This window comes from Papio anubis, chromosome 2, assembly GCF_008728515.1.
Source record: "Papio anubis isolate 15944 chromosome 2, Panubis1.0, whole genome shotgun sequence".
In the NCBI taxonomy this organism is placed as follows: domain Eukaryota; kingdom Metazoa; phylum Chordata; class Mammalia; order Primates; family Cercopithecidae; genus Papio; species Papio anubis.
The window spans coordinates 175,515,505-175,535,856 of NC_044977.1; the positions used below are offsets into that span (position 1 = coordinate 175,515,505).

At 37.0% G+C, this 20,352-nt stretch overlaps 1 protein-coding gene across 9 annotated transcripts in view; it reads left to right on the top strand.

Annotated features, from left to right (window-relative positions):
• Window positions 1-20,352, top strand: part of RBMS3 (RNA binding motif single stranded interacting protein 3) — a 1,467,317-nt gene that overhangs the window by 910,620 nt on the left and 536,345 nt on the right. For all 9 annotated transcript variants that reach the window (XM_031662883.1, XM_031662884.1, XM_031662885.1 and 6 more), the window contains one exon: window positions 13,514-13,572. In XM_031662883.1, the coding sequence (XP_031518743.1) occupies window positions 13,514-13,572 (59 nt within the window). The remainder of the gene's footprint in view (window positions 1-13,513; window positions 13,573-20,352) is intronic.

The following is a 20,352-nucleotide window of genomic DNA, read 5'->3' on the forward strand; positions in this document are numbered from 1 at the left end:
AGTAGGGACAGTGCTACGAAGAGGCATACTGGTCTAGAAGAAGCTTTTAATTCAGCTCAAAGAAAGATGGTGAGTGAAATATTTCTAGAGGAGACCATTAAACAGAGATTAGACAAAAGAAGTTTTGAGTAGAGAGGCAGATGGAAAGGAAGAAAATTCTTGGCTGATGGAGTTGCAACATAGCAGGGAACATTTTAGAAACTTCCCATGATTAAAATTGGTTGTATTTAAGGGGTCACATTGGGGAGTGATGGAAATAAAGAATAGAAGGAGAATCTGAGCTTAGTATCTCCCCTGACTGACATAGTATAAATAAGATATGTGAAGCATTGTGAAGGGCTAAAGAATTATTAAAACATAAGAAGGTTCTTGCATAGTTCACTGAGATAATATTGCAACCCAGCTGAGCAAAGTGATACATATGGTAATGAAAGGTTTATTATGGTATAAATAGTGTCTCTAATGGATGCTTAAGGCATAATTAAATACCAAAATTAAGAAGAATAATTAGTCAAGTACAATGCATTTGTTAGTAAGTGACTGGCTTTAATAAATTTCTCCTCTTTTTTTTTTTTTTTTTTTTTGGAGACAGAGTCTTGCTCTGTCACCCAGGCTGGAGTGTAATGGCGTGAACTTGTCTCACTGCAACCTCCACCTCCCGGGTTCAAGCAATTCTCCTGCTTTAGCCTCTGGAGTAGCTGGGACTACAGGTGCACGCCACCATGCACAGCTAATTTTTTGTAGTTTTAGTAGGGACGAGGTTTTACTGTGTTGCTCAGACTGGTCACAAACCCTTGAGCTCAGGCAATCCATCCAGCTCAGCCTCCCATAGTGCTGGGACAGGCATGAACCACTGCGCCCAGCCAATTTTTCCTTTTCTTATTTTACACCACAATTAAGAGTGATTGATCTCATCTTTCCTCCAGGAACATTACCAAACCATGAAATGTTTACAGTATATCTACTAGACATAAATATCCTTTGCATCATAAATGTATAAAGCATGAGGTATCTTCTAAAGGATTATGGGATGTGATGGGTGCCTAAATACAAAGATTCATAGTCATAGATATTTCAAGAAAGTATGAAAACAGTGCTTTGGATTGTGAGAGTACAGAAATCAGGTCATATTGAGAGCATTATATGGGGCCTTGTGTTGGAAGTTAGATGAATATATTTAAGCTTATTAAATAAGAGTTGATCTGGTAAAAAGATCTATAAGACAACATTATATTCTTCCTGGCATGCAGGGAGCAGCTGAATTTTTCTTGCATTCTTCCTTTATCCCATGACCCTCCTAAATGGCACAAACCAAAAGGCATCCTAGGTGTGTTCTTTGTCATGTAAAACATCCCCACTGACTCCCTGTGGAATGAAAGGCATGCACTCAGGGGAGTGTGCAGGCCTGCAGTAATGAGAAGGATTAAGGCAAATAAGTGAACCAGAAGTCACTGATACTTCGCTTGAGACAGCATTACACAAACTTCGCAGTCTACTCAGTTTCTTGATTATGCTTTATGGAATCTAATTATAACATAAGTCTGTAATTTCTGACCAATAAGCAATTAAAAGATTGTGCATGACCCCAGCAACTATTGTTTTTGAGTATCTACTATAAGCCTATTATTGAGCTAGAAGACTTTACATACTCTTTTAGGTCTTCTCACCTACCTCACTACCAGTGAGGTCGTTATATACATTTTACATAGAATTTCTAAAGTTCTCTGGATTATAAAGAGTCTATAAAGCCAATAATTTTCACATAGGTAGTTGAACTACGCCATTGATTTATGCGATTATGAAGTATTTAACTAAAGACTGGACAATGGACTCCCTGGTATAGTTCCACAAGGATTGATCTTTTGGAGTGACAAATAACAGCTTTACCTAGTATGCATCTCAAAATTTAATATGAGGAGATTAATGTATTGATAAAATAGCTGTGGTCTCTTTCACATGGGTGCTTCATTTTATACATTTTTAGAAATAAGAAAAACAGAGTTGTTTTGAATTAAAGTTGGCCTTGATTTTATCTTTTCTGCTTTCTCTATGTATGTAATTTTTTTAAAAAAATAGAAATTACCTTCATGGAACTAGTTATTTCTGTATTATATAGCTTTGTGTATTTTGCCTTTTGTGGGTTCTGAATCTTTAAATGAAGCATGCATTCTTGTATTACTTAATCACAGAAATGCAATTTAAGTGTTACGAAGATCAGAAAGATTCTACAGACATCTCAAAACTGTCATTCTTTTACAGACATCATTGAGTTATTTGTATTAGGCATTTATAGTAATACTCAAAACTGTGTATCTATTAAAAAGCTTACAGCAGCTGCTATAGTACACGGAATTTCTCTTTTAGCATTTAAACTCATTTTTTTTCCTTTGAGTGTCCTTGTAGTTTTAAAATAATACAGTTTCATAAAGTATTTTGCAATCAGTATTTTTAAACTCTTTTCTAGTTTGACCCTTGAGTGATATTATAGCTCACTCTCTTTGTGGATGAAATGAAGGAAATGTGCTCAACATAATATATAAAAAGCAATGTATCTTTATCAGCAGAGTATGCACTTTGTCACTTTGCAGAACAGGAGACATACCACTGTATCTAGACATACTTGACTCCCATAGCCGTCCTAATCATCTTGTTTAATGTTCAAGGTGTAATATACGGTATTCACTAATCTATTCACTCATTTAATGAATATGTATTGAGTCCTGTGTGTAAGGTTTGAATAACTCCACTGTTAGGATAAAAAAAGATACAATATAGTAAAGTACAATACAGTAATAATAAAATACAGCATTTTATCATTGATACAATTAATGATCCAATTGCCATCTCTAATAACAAAGATATGCCCAAAATACCATTGGATCATAACTAGAATTAAAATTAGCTACTTAAGGATGAGAAAAAAAAAATCAGAGATACGTCAGTTCAGTAAGGATGAGGAGAATGAGGTTAGTGACATAGACAATGTTTATTTTTTCTTTTTCTTTTTCTTTTTTGAGACAGGGTCTCACTCTGTCACCTAGGCTGGAGTGCAGTGGTGCGATCTCAGTTCACTGCAACCTCTGCCTCCTGGGCTCAAGTGATCCTCCCACCTCACCCTCCTAAGTAGCTGGGACCACGGGAATGCCCCACAATGCCTGGCTAAGTTTTGTAATTTTTTTTGTAGAGATAGGATTTCACCATGTTGCCCAAGCTGGTCTCAAACTCTTGAACTCATGTCATCTACTGATCTTGGCTTCCCAAAGTGCTGGGATTACAGGTGTGAGCCACCACACCCAGCCCAAAGACAATTTGGAGGAGGTTAGAATGAAACTAAGTGACCAATGCCAGACTTGGGAGCTGCCACCTCATTAGCAACATATAACTTATTTCAAAATCTAATAAGTGGTTTGGAACTGTGCTTGCAGATACAGTGAGAACCAACTGCCTTAGTCCATTTGGGCTGCTATAGCAAAATGCTACAAACCTGGTGGCTTATATAAAATAGAAACTTATATTTCACAGTGTTGGAGGCTGAGAAGTTCAAGATGAAGGCACCAGCAGGTTCATTGTTTAATGAGGGCTCCATTGTCTGGTTCCTACATGGTGCCTTCCAGTTTTGTCCTCACATGATGGAAGTGACAAGGCAGCTTGCTGGGCCCTCTTTTGTAAGGGCACTAATCACATTCTTGAGGGCTCCATCCTCATGACCTAATCACCTCCCAAAGGCCCCATTTCCTAACACCATCATATTAGTGATTGGGTTTCAACAGATGAATTTTGGGAAAACACAAACATTCATATTGAAGCACCAAGAATGTGTTATAAACTGCTGACTTCCACTCTACTGAAATGTGGCTCTAAAAATGGCTACATATGTTGCAGATTTAATGGAGTTTTCTCTTAAAACTGAGACTGTAGATGATGTCAGGATTTTCAGAATCAGATTTGATGTCTTCTCAAATAGCAAATGTAAAATCTGCTGTGAAGCTATGTTTTCCATTATGTATTCAGTTGATGTTGGATACACAGTTGTACTAGAATGTGCTACATATTGTGAAGCCATAAGCTGCTTCAAGGAACAAGTTTCTTTAAAAGGAAGTTCTAACAAGCAGTGGTAAATATGCAGCTATATTATTTCCAAAGAATGTTGGTAATTTTTCTGCGTTTTAAAGGACTAGTTATGTCCAAAATTTGCAAACCTTACACATTTTTGTGTGTGTGTGTGTGGGGGGGGGGGGGTAGGCATCTTGACTAGCCAGAGGACTGAGTTTTATCTGAGCTTATTCACTACACATAGGGACAGCATGAAATCAAAGAAAGATTAGAGCTTTGGAAGCCAAATGTAATTGAATTTAAATATAAGCAATATAACTTAAGTGCTGCATGAACTTAGCCAGGTAACTTAATATACCTAAATTTAATGATTTCATGTTAAATAAATCAAAATAATATCAATTAATTATGTAGGCATGAGAATGTGCAATAAAATATCTACTGTTCTCTGTCACATAGCAGGTTTTTAGTTAATAGCATATATAATGTATATGTGTATGTGTGAGAGTGTGTGTGTATATATATATATAAAACATACATGTGTATATACATGTAGTCCAATCATTAGTGGGTGTTTCTGATCTGGGAAATGTTGTCAGGTCCATAAAAATTACTGAGAAATTTAAAGATGTTCGTGGAGGCTTATTATGCATCACGCTCTATTCTGATCTGAGCCTCTTTAAAATGAAGGTCTCATTGAAGAGAAAATCTCATGGGGGAAACAACAGACAACACATCAAATAATAAATATATAAATAAAGTACTAGGTGATTTCATACAGACTGTGAGCACAGCAGCTATTCAGATTTGAGAGAAATAACCGGTGATCAAATAAGCCAAAACACGCAGTTAAGTTTTGAAGGACCTGTATTATTTAGCAAGAAAAGGGGAAATTAGACAATAGTGCCAAGATCACAAACAGAGTCTTCAGGCTCACTCAACTTAGATATTTTTTTATTTGGCCTTTACATTGCTTTGTAAAATCTCTAAGCCAACCTTAAAAAATTGGGAAATTTTGCCTAAAAATCAATTTCTTTCAAAAAAAAATCAGAAGGCCTGCAAATGCTGGGATTATATTTGTTCATGGTAATACTGGTTGAGCTGACAAGCAGGCGTCCCTTCAGTTGAAGCTTAAGTTCTCCAGGCCATCACAGTCTCTATCCAGTATCCATTTCAATACCTGATTAGTTTCTGCCCTAAAAATACTTTCAGAGAAAAGAAAAAGGGGAAGATAGTGAGTTAAACTTTGTTGTGTCATTTGAGATGATCATTCAGCATACAGGGAGAAATATCTAATTAACTGGATATTCAGGACTGAGGATTGAGTGTGAAGACAGATCTGGAGAAGAAACTTTGAGAGTGAAACACAAAAAAATGAGAATTCAAAGCATGAAAATAAAGGATATTTATAATACAGTTGTTCTTATACTGTGATCCTGGGATCAACTCATGCCCAGTCTCAGACAAACTGAATCAGAAACTCTGGGGTTGAGGCCCCAGAGTTATAAGAAGCCACCCAGATGTTCTAATGCACATTACAATTTGAGAATTATTAGTGTAATGCACATTGTAGCACTGAAACTCAAATGGACTGAGGATTAAGCTTCATCTACACACACTCTCTGGAACATGGTGGAAGAGAAGGGGTAAGTGATGGAGATAAGGGAAAAAGTATAGGCAAGAAAAAAAAAAAAAAGAAAAGAAACAGGTGAAGGTAATTCATTAATCCCAAGGGAAGGATATTTCAAGAGGAAGCTATTTCGGAGACCAAATGGTGCCAAGAAGTCAATGCTAGTAACTGAATATTTTTACCAATTAGGAAGTTACTGGTCACTTTTCAAAGTATTGTCAGTGTTTAGGAATTAAGCAGAAACGGGATAATGCAAAGAAAGAAGCAGCTTGAATAGAGCAATCATTCAAGAAAAGTCTAGCAGTAAATGAAAAGAGAGAAACCCTATGATAACCAGTGTATGGATGGATAGGATTTGCAAATGTTTAAGGGCAGGCAGAGGGGAAAGAGCCCTGGCATTTGGGAAGAAGCGTGTACATTTCAGAGAAATATAGGTGAGAGATAGGGGAACAGGTCACAGACATCACAGGGATGAATACTAATGGGGGAGGAAAGGAGAGGCAGGCCTTCTTTTGAGACAGGAGAATGGCAGGTGGCACTAGAGCTGAGAGGCAACAAGTGTTGGCAGAGCCTGGGCTCTGTAGCTGGTCTGTCTGAGATTGGATCCTGCTTTTGGTACTTCCTAGTCACGTGACCCTGGGAAAGTTACTTACCCTGTGGCTGGTGCAGTGTCCTCATTTGTAAAATGTAGCTAGACACAGTGTGCCTCCCTCAGGGGTTTGTTGCAATGATTAACATGAGTTGAAAAATGTAGAGAACTTAGAAAAAGGGTTAGTGTCTAGGAAGTGTTATAAAAGTAGGTGCCAGCTAAATGAAACACATTGGGGCGGAGATGAGAGGCTGTGAAAGGGAGACCCATGAATTCCTGAGAGACCTTTAAAACCTCCAAAATCTGAAAGCCACTTACATAAGAACTTGAGAATTGATACTACATGGTTAGGCTGTAGAAGGCAAATGGTTCTGGAGATGGGGTACTGTTCAAGATTATGCATGAATAAATGAGGAGTTGATGGCAGTGAGAACCAAGAAATGCCAGGGTCAACATGTAGTCGACCAGGTTTAATGGCTCTCTTGGATGATGGCCAGGAAAGGAGACAATAGAAAACAGGGTAGAACAGAGGTACTGAAGTAGAGTGGTGGATCCTGGTGGAAAGATTAGGAGGGACAAGCATATGGGAAGGTAGTGGAGACAGCATTCAAGTGGCCTGGAGAACAGTCTGAGCAAGTAACTAGGTATTGTCAGAAGGAGACTAAGTGAGTGAAGAGGAAACTGTGAATTGACTTGGAGTACAAATTAGAAAGCATAAATGCTAAATCATGTGCTTTCTTGGGTCCTCTGGAAGCATTGAACTGGGACATTCTGGCTTTATCAAATGATCATAAGATAGTAGTATCTGAGTTATTATTTTATGCTATACACTAAATGTATAGGTAATAAGGGAGGGTTTAATAAGAGAAAGGAGTCAATTTTAACATGTCACACATTGTGCTAGGAGTTTTAATACATTCTATTTTATTTCATTTTTACAGTTGCTATAGAATACGGAACATAGTAATCATACAGATCAAGGAACAGGTGCTGAGGGGTTGAGTAATTTGCCCTAGGTCATGTGGGTGGAGAGTTCAGATTCAAGTCTATATTAGTTGATTCTAAACCTCATCCTCTTTCTATACTAGTTGTCCACATATTAAAGAATATTAAATATGCCGAAATGCACTGGAATCAGTTGTAGAAGGTACTCAGATGCATGCAAGGTTTCTGACTCTATTGGTATGGAAATCCCTTTCTCATAAACTTTTGCTAAGGTGACAGCTTATATATATCCCCAAACTACATAACCCAACTATATAACCTAAAGTATAACCCAAGAGTTACTAATTCTGAAAACTAGCAAATAATTGATTTTCTTTTGATTTAAGAACTTGAAAGTATGCATTTTTGGCCTGCTATTTTTGTGCCATATTTATATCTATTTCTAATTAAAGAACAAGTAAGGCACAAACCAGTTAATAATCATTATCTGCTTGCCATTTTTCTCACACGATTTTCACTCTAATTCAGTCAAACTACTACTTAGCAACTAGTTATTTCAAGTGGCAGAAGAGATTTACATAGGCATTGCCAATGTTTTCTTTGGACTTTGTTTCTAGAAGGTATCTGAAAACAAACTTCAAGACAGCTATATTTGAGTTGTAAGTTGTTACTATATTTGGCTAAATGAAGAATATCGTCAGGCAAAACTCTGAAAAAATACACAGACTACAATTTTCTCTTTCTTTCTCTCTCTCTCTGTCTCTCTCTCTTTCTTTCTTTTTGAGACGGAGTCTCACTCTGTCACCCAGGCTGGAGTGCAGTGGCACGATCTTGGCTCACTGCAACCTCTGCCTCCCAGATTCAAGTGATTCTCCTGCCTTAGCCTCCTGAATAGCTGGGATTACAGGTGTACACCACCACGCCCAGCTAATTTTTGTATTTTTAGTAGAGATGGTGTTTCACCACATTGGTCAGGCTGGTCTCAAACTCCAAACCTCGTGATCCACCCATCTTGGCCTTCAAAAGTTCTGGAATTACAGATGTGAGCCACTGCCCCCAGCCTACCATTTTCAATTTAAAGTATTATATGAACAAAAATTTGTTTGAAGCTTTAAAGGTTGTTCCCCATATCGATAGAAACTTCTCTTAGTCAAGATCGAGACCATCCTGGCTAACACAGTGAAACCCCGTCTCTACTAAAAAAATACAAACAATTAGCAGGGCATGGTGGTGGGCGCCTGTAGTCCCAGCTACTCAGGAGGCTGAGGCAGGGGAATGACCTGTACCCGGGAGGCAGAGCTTGCAGTGAGCGGAGATGGCGCCACTGCACTCCAGCCTGGGCGACAGAGCGACCTCGTCTCAAAAAAAAAAAAAAAAAAAAAAAAAAAGAAAGTTCCTTTAGTCTTCAGTCTCTGGAGTATTGCAAATAACAAACCACCTCTTTGCTGTTTGTGTGTTAGTCTTTTGGAGCAGTGGTTCTCAAAGCATCATCAGCAGTATCACCCTTACCTGGGATCTTCTTAGAAATGCAAATTCTCCAGGCCCACCTCATATCTACTGAGTCAGATTTCTGGGGGTGGAGTTTAGCAACCTGTGTTAATAAGCCCCCTAAGAGGTCCAGCTGCCCGTTAAACATGGAGAACCACTTTCTTTGAGTATATCAAACTTGAAATGCTGCTTGTACTCCTAGGTTCCTGGTGAAGCTATTTGTAGCATGAAAATAGAAATTTGCTGAGTAGTAATACACTGACCTGGAAAAAGACTCATTTTTTTTTAACAATTGTTTTTCTAATCTCTAAGACACATAAAAATCATTCCTCATTGATAAAATATTGCCCCTTCTTCAAACACTTCCTCTTCTAGGCACTTTTCTCCAAATCTCCCACATAGATATTCTTATTTTGTGTTCTTTGTAAGGTACTAGCCCCAGTAGTATGTTAATAAAAGCCGTTTTACTTTTCACAATAGACATGTAAAATTTATTTGGTGTAGATGCATGATTACAGAGTTTGACTATCTCTCGGGGGAAAGAAACACTGCCCAGATTATAAGACCAAGGACCAGGTTCTGGATTATTTGTTATCTACTCTTTGTAACACTGTGATACTTCTAGGCTTCTGTTATCATACGCAAATGTTAGATGAGAAAGAGTTTGGAGGTCTTAGGTAAGAGCTTGGAGGGGACAAATCATTGAGCAAAGCACTTTAAAAAGGAGTCTTGTCTGATGAATCCTCTCACCTCTGTTCCTTTTTGCAAAGCTCAGGAGGCCTTGGAGAGAAGATTATTGTGTTAGTTTGTTAGGACTGCCATAACAAAGTACCACAGACTGGGTGACTTCATGAAAATGTATTTTCTCACAGTTTTGAGGTGGGAAATACAAGATCAAGGTATTGGCACCATTGCTTCTTCTGAAGCCTTTCTCTTTTTCTTGTAAATGGCTGCCTTCTCTCTATGACTTCACATAGTCTTTTTATGCCTGTCTCTGCTTATAAGGACAACAATCATACTGGATTAGGGCCTATCGTATAACCTCATTTTACCTTAATTACCTCTTTAAAGACTCTGTCTCCAAATACAGTCACATTCTGAGGTAGTGAGGATTTCAATTTTAACATATTAATTTTGAGGGGACAAAATTCAGTCCATAACAATTGTGCATGGCTTTGATTACTCATTTGTAGATTGAACTTGTTAATACTTCAGAATATAAATGGGTTGTAAACTTGTAGGTGAAATCTGGCTGATGTATTCCATTAGAGAGATAGCCCTACCACATTCCAACTGGGTCCCTGAAGCTACAGATATGCTCCATTACCATCCCCAAATGCCAAAGAATGAATGAGCCATCTAGAAGTAGGCAAACAACCACATTTGCTAAAAGGATAATGTTTCATCCATTAAATAAATGTGATACCTTTTTCTAGTCTGGTATCAATATAGAAGGCCTGTGAAAAATGAGTTAGCTGAGAGTTAATTGACTGCGGAGACTCTATTTTCAGTCTCTGCCTGTATTTTTTGAATTAATATACACAGTGGGTGATTCAGCAAAAGGGTTTAAAAATAAATTCTTTATTGAAGGATCCCACCAATTTGATGTCTTCATAATTCATGAAGAGTAGACCCATAATAGCTCTATTTTCTCTTCAACTTTGAAAATAAAAGATGCCATTAGTTTAAATTAGGCTTGTATGTGGAATAATCAAGTGTATCAACAAATATAGTTTGACTCAGATGCTGTTTAAGACTAAGAATAAATGCCAGAAAATAACTGGCTAGTTCTTTTAAAAAATTAAATATGAAAATTGTATTGACAAGCTAGGGTAAAAGTGTTTTAAAGAATTGATAGACAATATATAAATTTATAAAATTCAATTATGAAAACTCAAAAATATAATAAGCAAATAGTCAATGTAGAATGGCTACTCTTTTAAAGCGTACTCTTAGAATATAAAGAAAATAGAATATAAGACATCTTATTAGAGACCTGGCTGTATTTGAATATAAAGAAAATGTCATTAGAGACCTGGCTATATTTGTAGAATATATGAGCACTCAGGCTAGTTGGTGAATATGTAGGTATGGAGTCGCCAAAAAGCATCTTTACAATGTTGTATTAGGAAGTTCCTACACTGGCTAGAGAAGGCCCACATGGAAAGAACTATAGTATAAAATGTATTTACTTGATTTATTTGTTTCCCCTGAGAAGTTCAAACCCCCGAGGAAGTAGACCGTGGATAGTATTTTATCTCCTCTAGCTATGAGAAATGAAAGGATAGAGAAGTGAATTGGATTTGTCTGAAAGCTTCTGGAGCCAGGAGGCACATGGGACTGGTGCTCAGGTGTCTATTTCCAGGCATTATTCAGCAATTTGGTCACATAATTTTCTCTAATATTAGATTTTTTTTTCCACTGGTGAGTGGCATAGTTGAAGAAAAAACTTTATGAAGACGTAAGGTCTTGATCTAAACCCTAAGAAGGGAAAGAGTAAGTAAATGAGGTTATATACATGAAGGAACACTTTTTACTTCAGAAATTTTTATTTTCCTCCAGAGTGTATAAAATTGTGTACTTTTAATCTGTAGTTTTCATTCTAATCTGCTAGTATACTTTGATAAAAGCATAATTTCATAGGTGTATTACATTCGTGGGACTTGTGTTTATAGTGGTTAGGTCTTTAAAAAAAAAAAAAATCTAAACCTTATTTATCTACATCAGTTGTTGACTTTGCAGATCACAAAGAATACAGAGCCAGTCATGCAGAAAGTACCTGTTCGTCATCCTGAGAGTTCAGACATGAACTGTAACCAGTGGCCCATTAAGTACCTTCTCTTGTTGTTTAAAGCATATCCTAGCTTTGCAAATTAATTGTTAATGCAGAATGTTGTAACGGAGCCATGGGATGAAATTCCTAGTACTCCAGTCATAGTAGAGATTGTGTCAAGTACTCTGAGTTGTGTTCCATTGTTTTGTGATTCTGTGCTATTGGGAAGTCTTGCCTAGAGAGTGTTTAGAAATAGGGAAGTTAAGAAATAGCACAGTTTGCTTTTTTGGACTGTGTGTGTGATTTTCCATTGATAGTAATATTGTAATAATTTCTGAGAAATAAAATAATTCTTCTTTGTTTATAAAAATGTTACTTGTCAAAATACTCACAAATGCTTTCCATAAGAAAACGTTTGACTTTTTTTTTTTTTTTTTTTTTTGCTGTAAAAATGATTACATATACTACATTTAAGGAAGTAGAGGACATTCTTGTAAGATTGATACAGTAGGACAATATGCATGCCATTAACTATTGTTAATAGTCCAGTTGTGAGATGAAATCCACCATGAAACACAGTAATGTTTAATTTCATATTTAAGACAGAACTAAATTTCAATTTAGAAGGTTCTTATATAAAAATTTCAGGAACACCTTTATAAACCAATTAAGAAGGATTTTTGTCTTAAGGGTTTATGTGTCTCGTGTAAGATAGTTATACCTGTCTAATTTTTTTTCTTTTTCTGATTTTTACTTCTCACATATTGTATTAATGGTGCTTGGTGTGGGGAAAAAAAAAGATGCAGTGACATTTTCTTCTCTTTTCCCTTATTTTCTACTCTAAAATACATACAATTTTGCAAATATTTATTTACCTTAATAGCTCAAACTTAGCTAACATTACAGCTTTCTAATGGGCATGATTGTAGGTACCATGAATCATTGTCTAGTAAAGAGACTGTTCAAATATGATATTATTTTACTGGTTATTTTCCCCACAGAGAAACTCTTGGGGTGAAATAGAGCTCCAAAAAGAGTGTTTTGGGGGAGATGGGAAAGGGAGGATTGGGAGTCTTTAAAGGGAATAATCTCTTGTGGTAATAGGCGTGAGGTAATAGTCATTTTGATTATATGAAACAAACAAAAAAGCTTTGAATGGGTGAGTATCTGTACAACTAGGTAGAGTGAGAACATAATGAAATCCCTAACATTTAAAACTAACAATGTAAAGTATAAATGTAATTATCTTTTAGCAAATAATTTTACATGTCAATTTTCTCAGTGGAAGATTTTGACAGTCTAAGTAGTAACGTTTGAAGCTTTTGGGACAGAATCTTTACCCCCTTCCACTTTTCATCATTCTCAGAGAATGCCAAAGGGTTGGAAACATTTTTATATAGCTGATAGCAGGGAGATCATCATTGGAAGAAGAGCTAACATTGATAACACTTGCTCTGTGTCGGCCACTGTCCTCAGCACCTTAGGTAAACCCCATTTTACCTTACCCCATTTTACCTTCATTTTACTCTTCTCCTGGAGTCTAATATTCCCAAAGATATAAATGTTGATTGAACTAGGAGATTTGACATATTTAGCTTCTCATTTTTACAGTTGAAGAAACTGTGTCTTAGTGAAGTTGGATTAAACTCTATAGTGTTACAACACAAGGTGAGAGTCAGAGCTGGATGCAAACCCTGTTCAGTCTACCACCAAGGTCCATGCTTTCTTCCATGGATCCACAGAGTGTGATTTACTGTGATCACAATCACATGTGATCTTCTTTTGGCTGCTTGTGACAACCTGACAAGTTTATTTTTGAAGCTCAACCCATTGCTTACATAGGGAAGAACATTCCTAAGTTATAAAGAAGAGCTGGTGAAAGGAAATCATCCAGGTGTGAAATAGGAATTCAGAGCTTGTTTTCTTGGTTTATCCATGCTCAGTTGTGTGTGCCCTGATGTTCATTAGGGTGTTTTAAGTGTCTTCACTGGGTTACAATAACATGGATTTTTTTTTTTTTCTCTCTCTCTTTCAGGTATGGAAAAATTGTATCTACAAAGGCAATTCTTGACAAAAACACAAATCAGTGCAAAGGTATGTGTAAGGGCATCTGTACCCTGAAATTTTGCCTATGCTATCTGATTAATGGCTCTTCCATTGTAGAGGTCCAGGTACCAGCTCCGCAGTGATCACAGTGCCAATGTTTTGATAAGTTGTATTTCTAGTAACATTGCTCATTAATTTTTTTCATTAGCAAACAAAATGAAAATCACAAATCAGAACAAGTATCAAATTGCTTCAGCATAAAACTAAATTACCTCCTAACAACTTTGGGGTGTCTGATGTGAATGGTATCATCAGTGATGCAAATTGATTTCCTATATAAAAATGAGGAACTCTGAGGAAAACTTCCCCATGCAAAACACATTTCAATTTATCTGTTCTTTAAAGCTTTAGCAACATTGGTTGGCTAGGAATAAATTTACTGATGGGCCTATTGTATTAAGCTTCAGTTACAAGCATCTCACGGGATTTCAGAGTTGGTATCTTATTAAGACAGACTTCGGTTTTCCTGGAAATACTTCTGAAGTCATCTGACTATATCTGTGGCTCATGTTTCTTCATGTCTGGGAATCCTGTGTTCTTTTAAAAGTTGCATTAAATTAATTGTGGAACCTGTATGGTCTCTCTTGTGTGACTCAGAAAATTAGAATGCTTCTTATAACATGTTGTTTGTTGTTCCTTTAATCTAGTCTTTGAAGTAACACTGAAATCAAGAAGTATAGTAGAGCCACGTTCATTCTAAACACTGCCCCTATTTCATATACGAATATAATGTGCACAAGTTTTAGGAAAGAACACTAAGAAACTCCTGTATATGTATCTCCTTACCTACTTGCATAATGGTAGTCAGATTCAATTCAGCAGTTAAAAAAATAAAAACATTCCATGTCTTCTATAAACTTAGAAATGAACTACATTGCACTCCAACCTGGGCTACAAGGCAAGACTCCCTCTAAAAAAAAAAAAAAAAAAAAAAAAAAAAGTACCAATAAGGACAGAAAAAACAAGGACCAATAAGGACAGGTTAAAATTTTGTAGGTTTTTAAATGATATCCTGGATATTTTACATTTAATTCTATATGCAACATGGATCTCTTAGTAGTTTTTGAGAAGACAAAATATAATTCTGTAGGTGTTTAGTAAAGTTATTTCAGCAAAAGTGTGTGAAATTGAATTATAAAAGGAGAGAGTGGAAGCAACAACAACAAAAAAATGTAGGCTTCAAAGCCATAGTACAAGAGAGAAATTAGAAAAAAAAATCAGCTTAACTATTACTATTAGGATAATAGAAAGGGGTTCATCATGAAAGTTTTTAAAGGTAGAGTTGGCTATTGACTCCATGTTGAGTCTTCTGATTGGGAAAGATGCCCGTGCCACTTGCTGAAGTAAGAAGTCCAGAAGTAGTAGTAGTAGGTTTTGGGGAGAAGGTATTGGACATGCTGAGTTAGAGTCTCTGGCATGGCAACCATGTGGGAGATGTCAAAGAGGGAACTGTCAGAAAGTCCAGGGCTACAGATGCTGACTGAAGTCAAGGGAGTAGATAAGATTACCAAGGAATAATGTGTAGAAGGGGAAATCGAGTGGAGTGAATTAGGGTGGGCAGCTGAGAACTTGGAGAACATGTAAGAAGAAAGCTGGGCCATGACGAAGGGATGTTCTGTCAGTCTTGGCCTGTGGGAAGCATGTGACATGTTTGAAGCATTAGAATGCTAATTATATTGCATCTAGACCTGTCCAGCCCATATACAAAGTCTCAGGTCAGGCAGTTCATAATATTGGTCAAGCACCAATCAGGAGCACAAATGCCGCACAGATAAGCAACACCTGGAAACCTCAATAGATAGATTCATAACTGGAATGGTCAATATGAAGGGATACTTCCCTATGCGGAGTTTTGCTCAAGCATGCAGATGTCTATGGTTACAGTACAACACTGAAGACCATGAAAATGTAAATTGCCAACATGCAAAAACTGTACCCTTCTATAATTGTGAAGGTTTGAAGAAAAAGGGATGTAACTAAAAATGGGTGGTCAGGGTCTCCATAAGCAAATTATATAGTGGGAGTGTGGGTGTTTATCAGGACGAATTATACTATAGATATCCTTACCTCAGCTCCTAAAATCCCTATCCACACTTTTTTTTTGCAACAGATTATTTAATTTTCTCTTTCTGTGGAGAGATTCCTAAAATCAGTGGAAACAGGGCCTGTGTACTGTAGAAAACTTATCTCCAAAGTGGGATGTGTGAAGGGTGATACAAGACTGTTTATTGGAGATACTAAAAGAAAATATTAGAATTTACATCTGTCTGTTTTTATATCAACATTTTGTGAACATTATATATTAATATAATCTTACAAATACATAGATTTCAAATAAATATGAAAATATTGAGTTTGCTGCTTCAAAATACTTTTATCTCTAGTGATATGAATAATGACCTCACCAATAAATATGGAAGAAGAAAAGGAGTAAGAGAAGGAGGTAAAAAAGGAAGGAAGAGAGGGAGGGAGGAAAGAAGGGGCTGTGGAACAGCCTAGGAAAATCACTTATAGAAAGGCATCTGTAAGAAATTGGACAGCGGTTAGGCCGGGCATGGTGGCTCTTGCCTGTAATCCCAGGACTTTGGAAGGCCGAGGTGGGTGGATCATGAGGTCAAGAGATTGAGACCATCCTGGCTAACACGGTGAAACCCTGTCTCTACTGAAAATATAAAAAATTAGCCGGACGTGGTGGCGGGTGCCTGTAGTCCCAGCTGCTTGGGAGACTGAGGCAGGAGAATGGTGTGAACCTGTGAGGCAGAGCTTGCAGTGAACTGAGATCGTACCACTGCACTCCAGCCTGGGTGACAGAGTAAGGCTGAGTCTCAAAAAAAAAAAAAAAGAAAGAAAGAAAAGAAATTGGACAGCGGTTAGACTGTTTGCACTGAGCGTAATATGAAGCAGGCAAAGTGATCCTGTGTCCATTATATTCTTATAAAAGCCTCCCGTTGCCTTGCTTATCCTCAGCATGTGGAGTCTGTGCTCAGCAGTGGTGAGTGAATCACAACATCAAGCACATCATGGGGGAGGTGCCCTGTAAGTCAGCAAATTCTGATAAAAAATTTACTACTATCACTTTCATGTTTTTAGAAAAATTCTATTTTAATGATATGCTGATGTATATTAGAGTATTTCCTTTCAAAAAATAGACCTTGACATAGTTATGAGAAGATATGATTAGAAAGACAGCAGTTATAGAAAATTGTGTATAATTGTTCAATAAGTTGCGGAAGTTAGGAGAAAGCTATGAGGTCATGGAAAGGTTCAAGGAACTGGTAAGAACGAGTATTGCAACAATCATCTAAATGTTTACTGGAATTGCCAAGAAATGAAGCAGGAGTAGTATTAGAAAAAGCAACTAATCCAAAAGGTATCTGTGGAGAAATAATGGGATGGGAAATGATACTAGGGATCTGTAGACCATGATGAAAATGAAGACTAGTTGGTTATAAAATTTGATGATGTGAGATTCTAAATTGGAGAGTTTAGGTAGGGGAGAAACCATACTGAGAAAGGAGGCAAGAGGCCTGCCACTTACAAATCCAGTGGGAGGAGGAATGTGGGAGAGAAAAAAGAAACAAAACTCAAAGTTGAGAGGGCTACAAGGGAAGTAGTGTCCTCAGGGTGAGTTAGGTAATGATGGGAAACATGCAAATTAAAGCAATATGCAGTGATAGTTTATAACCACTGAAGTAGCAAACATTCTAACATGTAGGCCATTCAACGCTGTTCACTCTGAAACTGGTTCATCCATTCTTCATTGGTACCATGCTAAATTGGTATAGCCTTTTGAAAGTCAGTATGGAAACAGCAATAAAGGGCATACAGTTGAAACTAGTCAGTCTGTTGAGAATATTTATTCAAATATGTTATCTAAACATATGTTTTAAATTATGTATCTCTGTACAACTCTGAACACTCTCATTTTCCTTACTAGGAAAAAATATAGGAAGCATCCAAATTCTAGCTTATGGAGCATATACAACTGTTATGTAGCTGTTAAAATGGTAGTCATAAAGACTAGACTATGCCAAGCCTAGAAACATGTTTATTATATGAAGTTAAATCAATATAAAAGTATATAAAATAATGTGTACACTGAATATGGAGCTCTGTAAATATTTGAGAGTCAGGATCAGTGTGGTTATGTCTGTGGTAGATCCAGGCTGCCTGGGTTGAACACTGCCTCTTCACTTAGTAGCTGTGTGACCTGTGGTAAATTAGTCAATCGCACTGTGCCTTCTGCAATGTAAAAACATCAGCAAGGTGATAACAGAGCCTCACTCACAGGGTGTTGTGATGATTAACAATGTTAATACATGGAAAATGTTTGACGATATCTCCTGTTACTTTTGTATAAAATACTGGCAATATCAAGCAAGACAAAAATGTTTGTTTTAACATAGTGGGATTATGGATGATATATTATTATTATTATCTTAACATTTCTCCAAATCTGTTCTGTTGTCTTTTCGGGCAAGAAAAAAAAAATACAGCTCTTGGAAAAATTAAGCTGGTTTTAATTATGCTTATATTTTGGTTGTTCTTTCTATGGAACCTGAGTAACTCATGACTATATGTTTCTTCGTTTTTGTAAAATAATTCCAGATGAAAATAGTGAAGAATTGGGAGAGAATAGCATGCTTTGCTTTTTAAAATAATAGGCAGAGGTTGAGTACTTCTTCACCATTGTTTTGTTTAGGATGTGTGAGGCGGCTTTTTCAAACAACATCATTAAGAGCATCAAGACTGTCATCATTAGAGAACACAAATTGGATTTGGTCTTCTCTGGGACACTTGGTTTTGAATACTTTGCAACTTTATCTCCAGGCAAAGGCTATACAATTAAATCTAAACATTAGGAACTCAAGGATTTGTTTATTTTTATTTTTAAAGACATGATAGGAATCCAATTCTTCATTAGCTGTTGCACGTACAGCATATTTTGTGTAAGTTAGTCTTTACCAAGGTATGAGAAAGTCCATGAACTTGTCTCCTTAGAGATAAAAAGAAAAGGTATGAAAAGTAACCTGATGCATTAAACCAGCAGAATTTAATCCTATTTTAGTATTTGAAAGAAACGAAGCTTGTATGCTCTCCTGAATCCCAAGCACACCCTCTAAGTTAGGGACAGTAGTCAGGCCTAGGTAAGCTGACTTACTTCTTTATTCCGAAAGAGGTTATCAGGAGCTCTTTCAACATAACCTCTCGTTTTCAAGATTATTCTTTCTTGGGTGGTGGCTACATCAGCTTTCATTCTGTATAATATGACAACCTACAACAAAACAGTCATCATCGAGCCAAAATGACCAGAAATTGCTGAACAAAGCGAGCAACCGCTCCAGATGGGGAGTAATGAAAAACAGACCACAGTTCATTCAGATATTCAAACACAAGGACGAAATAAGAGCTATTGTACAAGTCACAGAGATTTGCACTGCATTTTTTTGCTTGTTTGGTTTTTGTTTTCCCCATGTGTTTTCCTTCCGGATCAGTGTATTTGCTAATTTAAAAAGTCAGGGAAAATTAAATGAAAACGATTGAAAACAAGGTGTAAATCTTAAATGAATTCACTTGTCTGTGCCTTCCTGCTTTTGAAGGTTGGTTTCCCTTTTCTCCCTGCAACTACCAGCCTCACCACCATCATATTTCTGACAGGCTGTATGTTTAGAGTAGAGGAAATGAGTAATGGATATTCCATAGAAAGTTTCCATGCCTATTAACCATAGGATATAAGAATAGATAGAGTGTGCCAAACATACCAGCTCGCTTCTGAGGGTTTGAAATACTCTCTTTTGCCTTTGTTGTCACAGGCCGGTTACATTATATTTATGGAGCTTATGTTACCTTTGACATTACATTGAGCCCTTAAAACCAAAATTGGAGATGAGTATACAAAAGTTCTGAAATCATCCATGAAGGATATCATTCATTCTTTATTAAATAAAATCATAAATTGTTATTTCTTCTATAAGAGAAATAATTCTGCCTATGACACTTATTTTATTGAGAGGATGTAGAGCCCATCTAGGTTGTCTCAGAGAGTGGCATGACTTTGTTACTGTACTGAATCCATTTAGGAGTTCTAGACTCACAATCATGTCACACATTTTTAAAGTATTTCTAGGTGGATAAATATTAGGCCATACACTTGGATGACTTTGGAATTCATCCCTTTTATCTTACTTTTTCTCTTTTTTGCACTGATGGAATATTTATACATGTGAGGGAAGTACTTCTTTCTTCCTTCCTTCCTTCCTTCCTTCCTTCCTTCCTTCCTTCCTTCCTTCCTTCCTTTCTTTCTTTCTTTCTTTTCTTTCTTTCCTGTCTTTCTTTCTTTTCTTTCTTTCTTTCTCCTTCCTTCTTCTCTTCTCCTTTCCTTTCCTTTCCTTTCCTTTTCTTTCCTTTCCTTTCCTCTCCTTTCCTCTCGCCCGGGCTGGAGTGCAGTGGCGCAATCTTGGCTCACTGTAACCTCCACCTCCATCAATGGTTCTCCTGCCTCAGCCCCCCAAGTACCTAGGATTACAGGTGTGCACCACCACGCTCCATTACTATTTTTTGTATTTTTAGTAGAGATGGGGTTTCACCATGTGGGCCAGGCCGGTTGAACTCTTGACCTCAGGTGATCCACCCGCCTCGGCCTCCCAAAGTGCTGGGATTACAGGTGTGAGCCACTGCGCCTGGTTAGAAGTACAGATTTCTGTGTTGAACCCCCTGAACCTGAAAGGAGGGCGGGATATTATATATTGTTATATGTTTAGGTAGAGT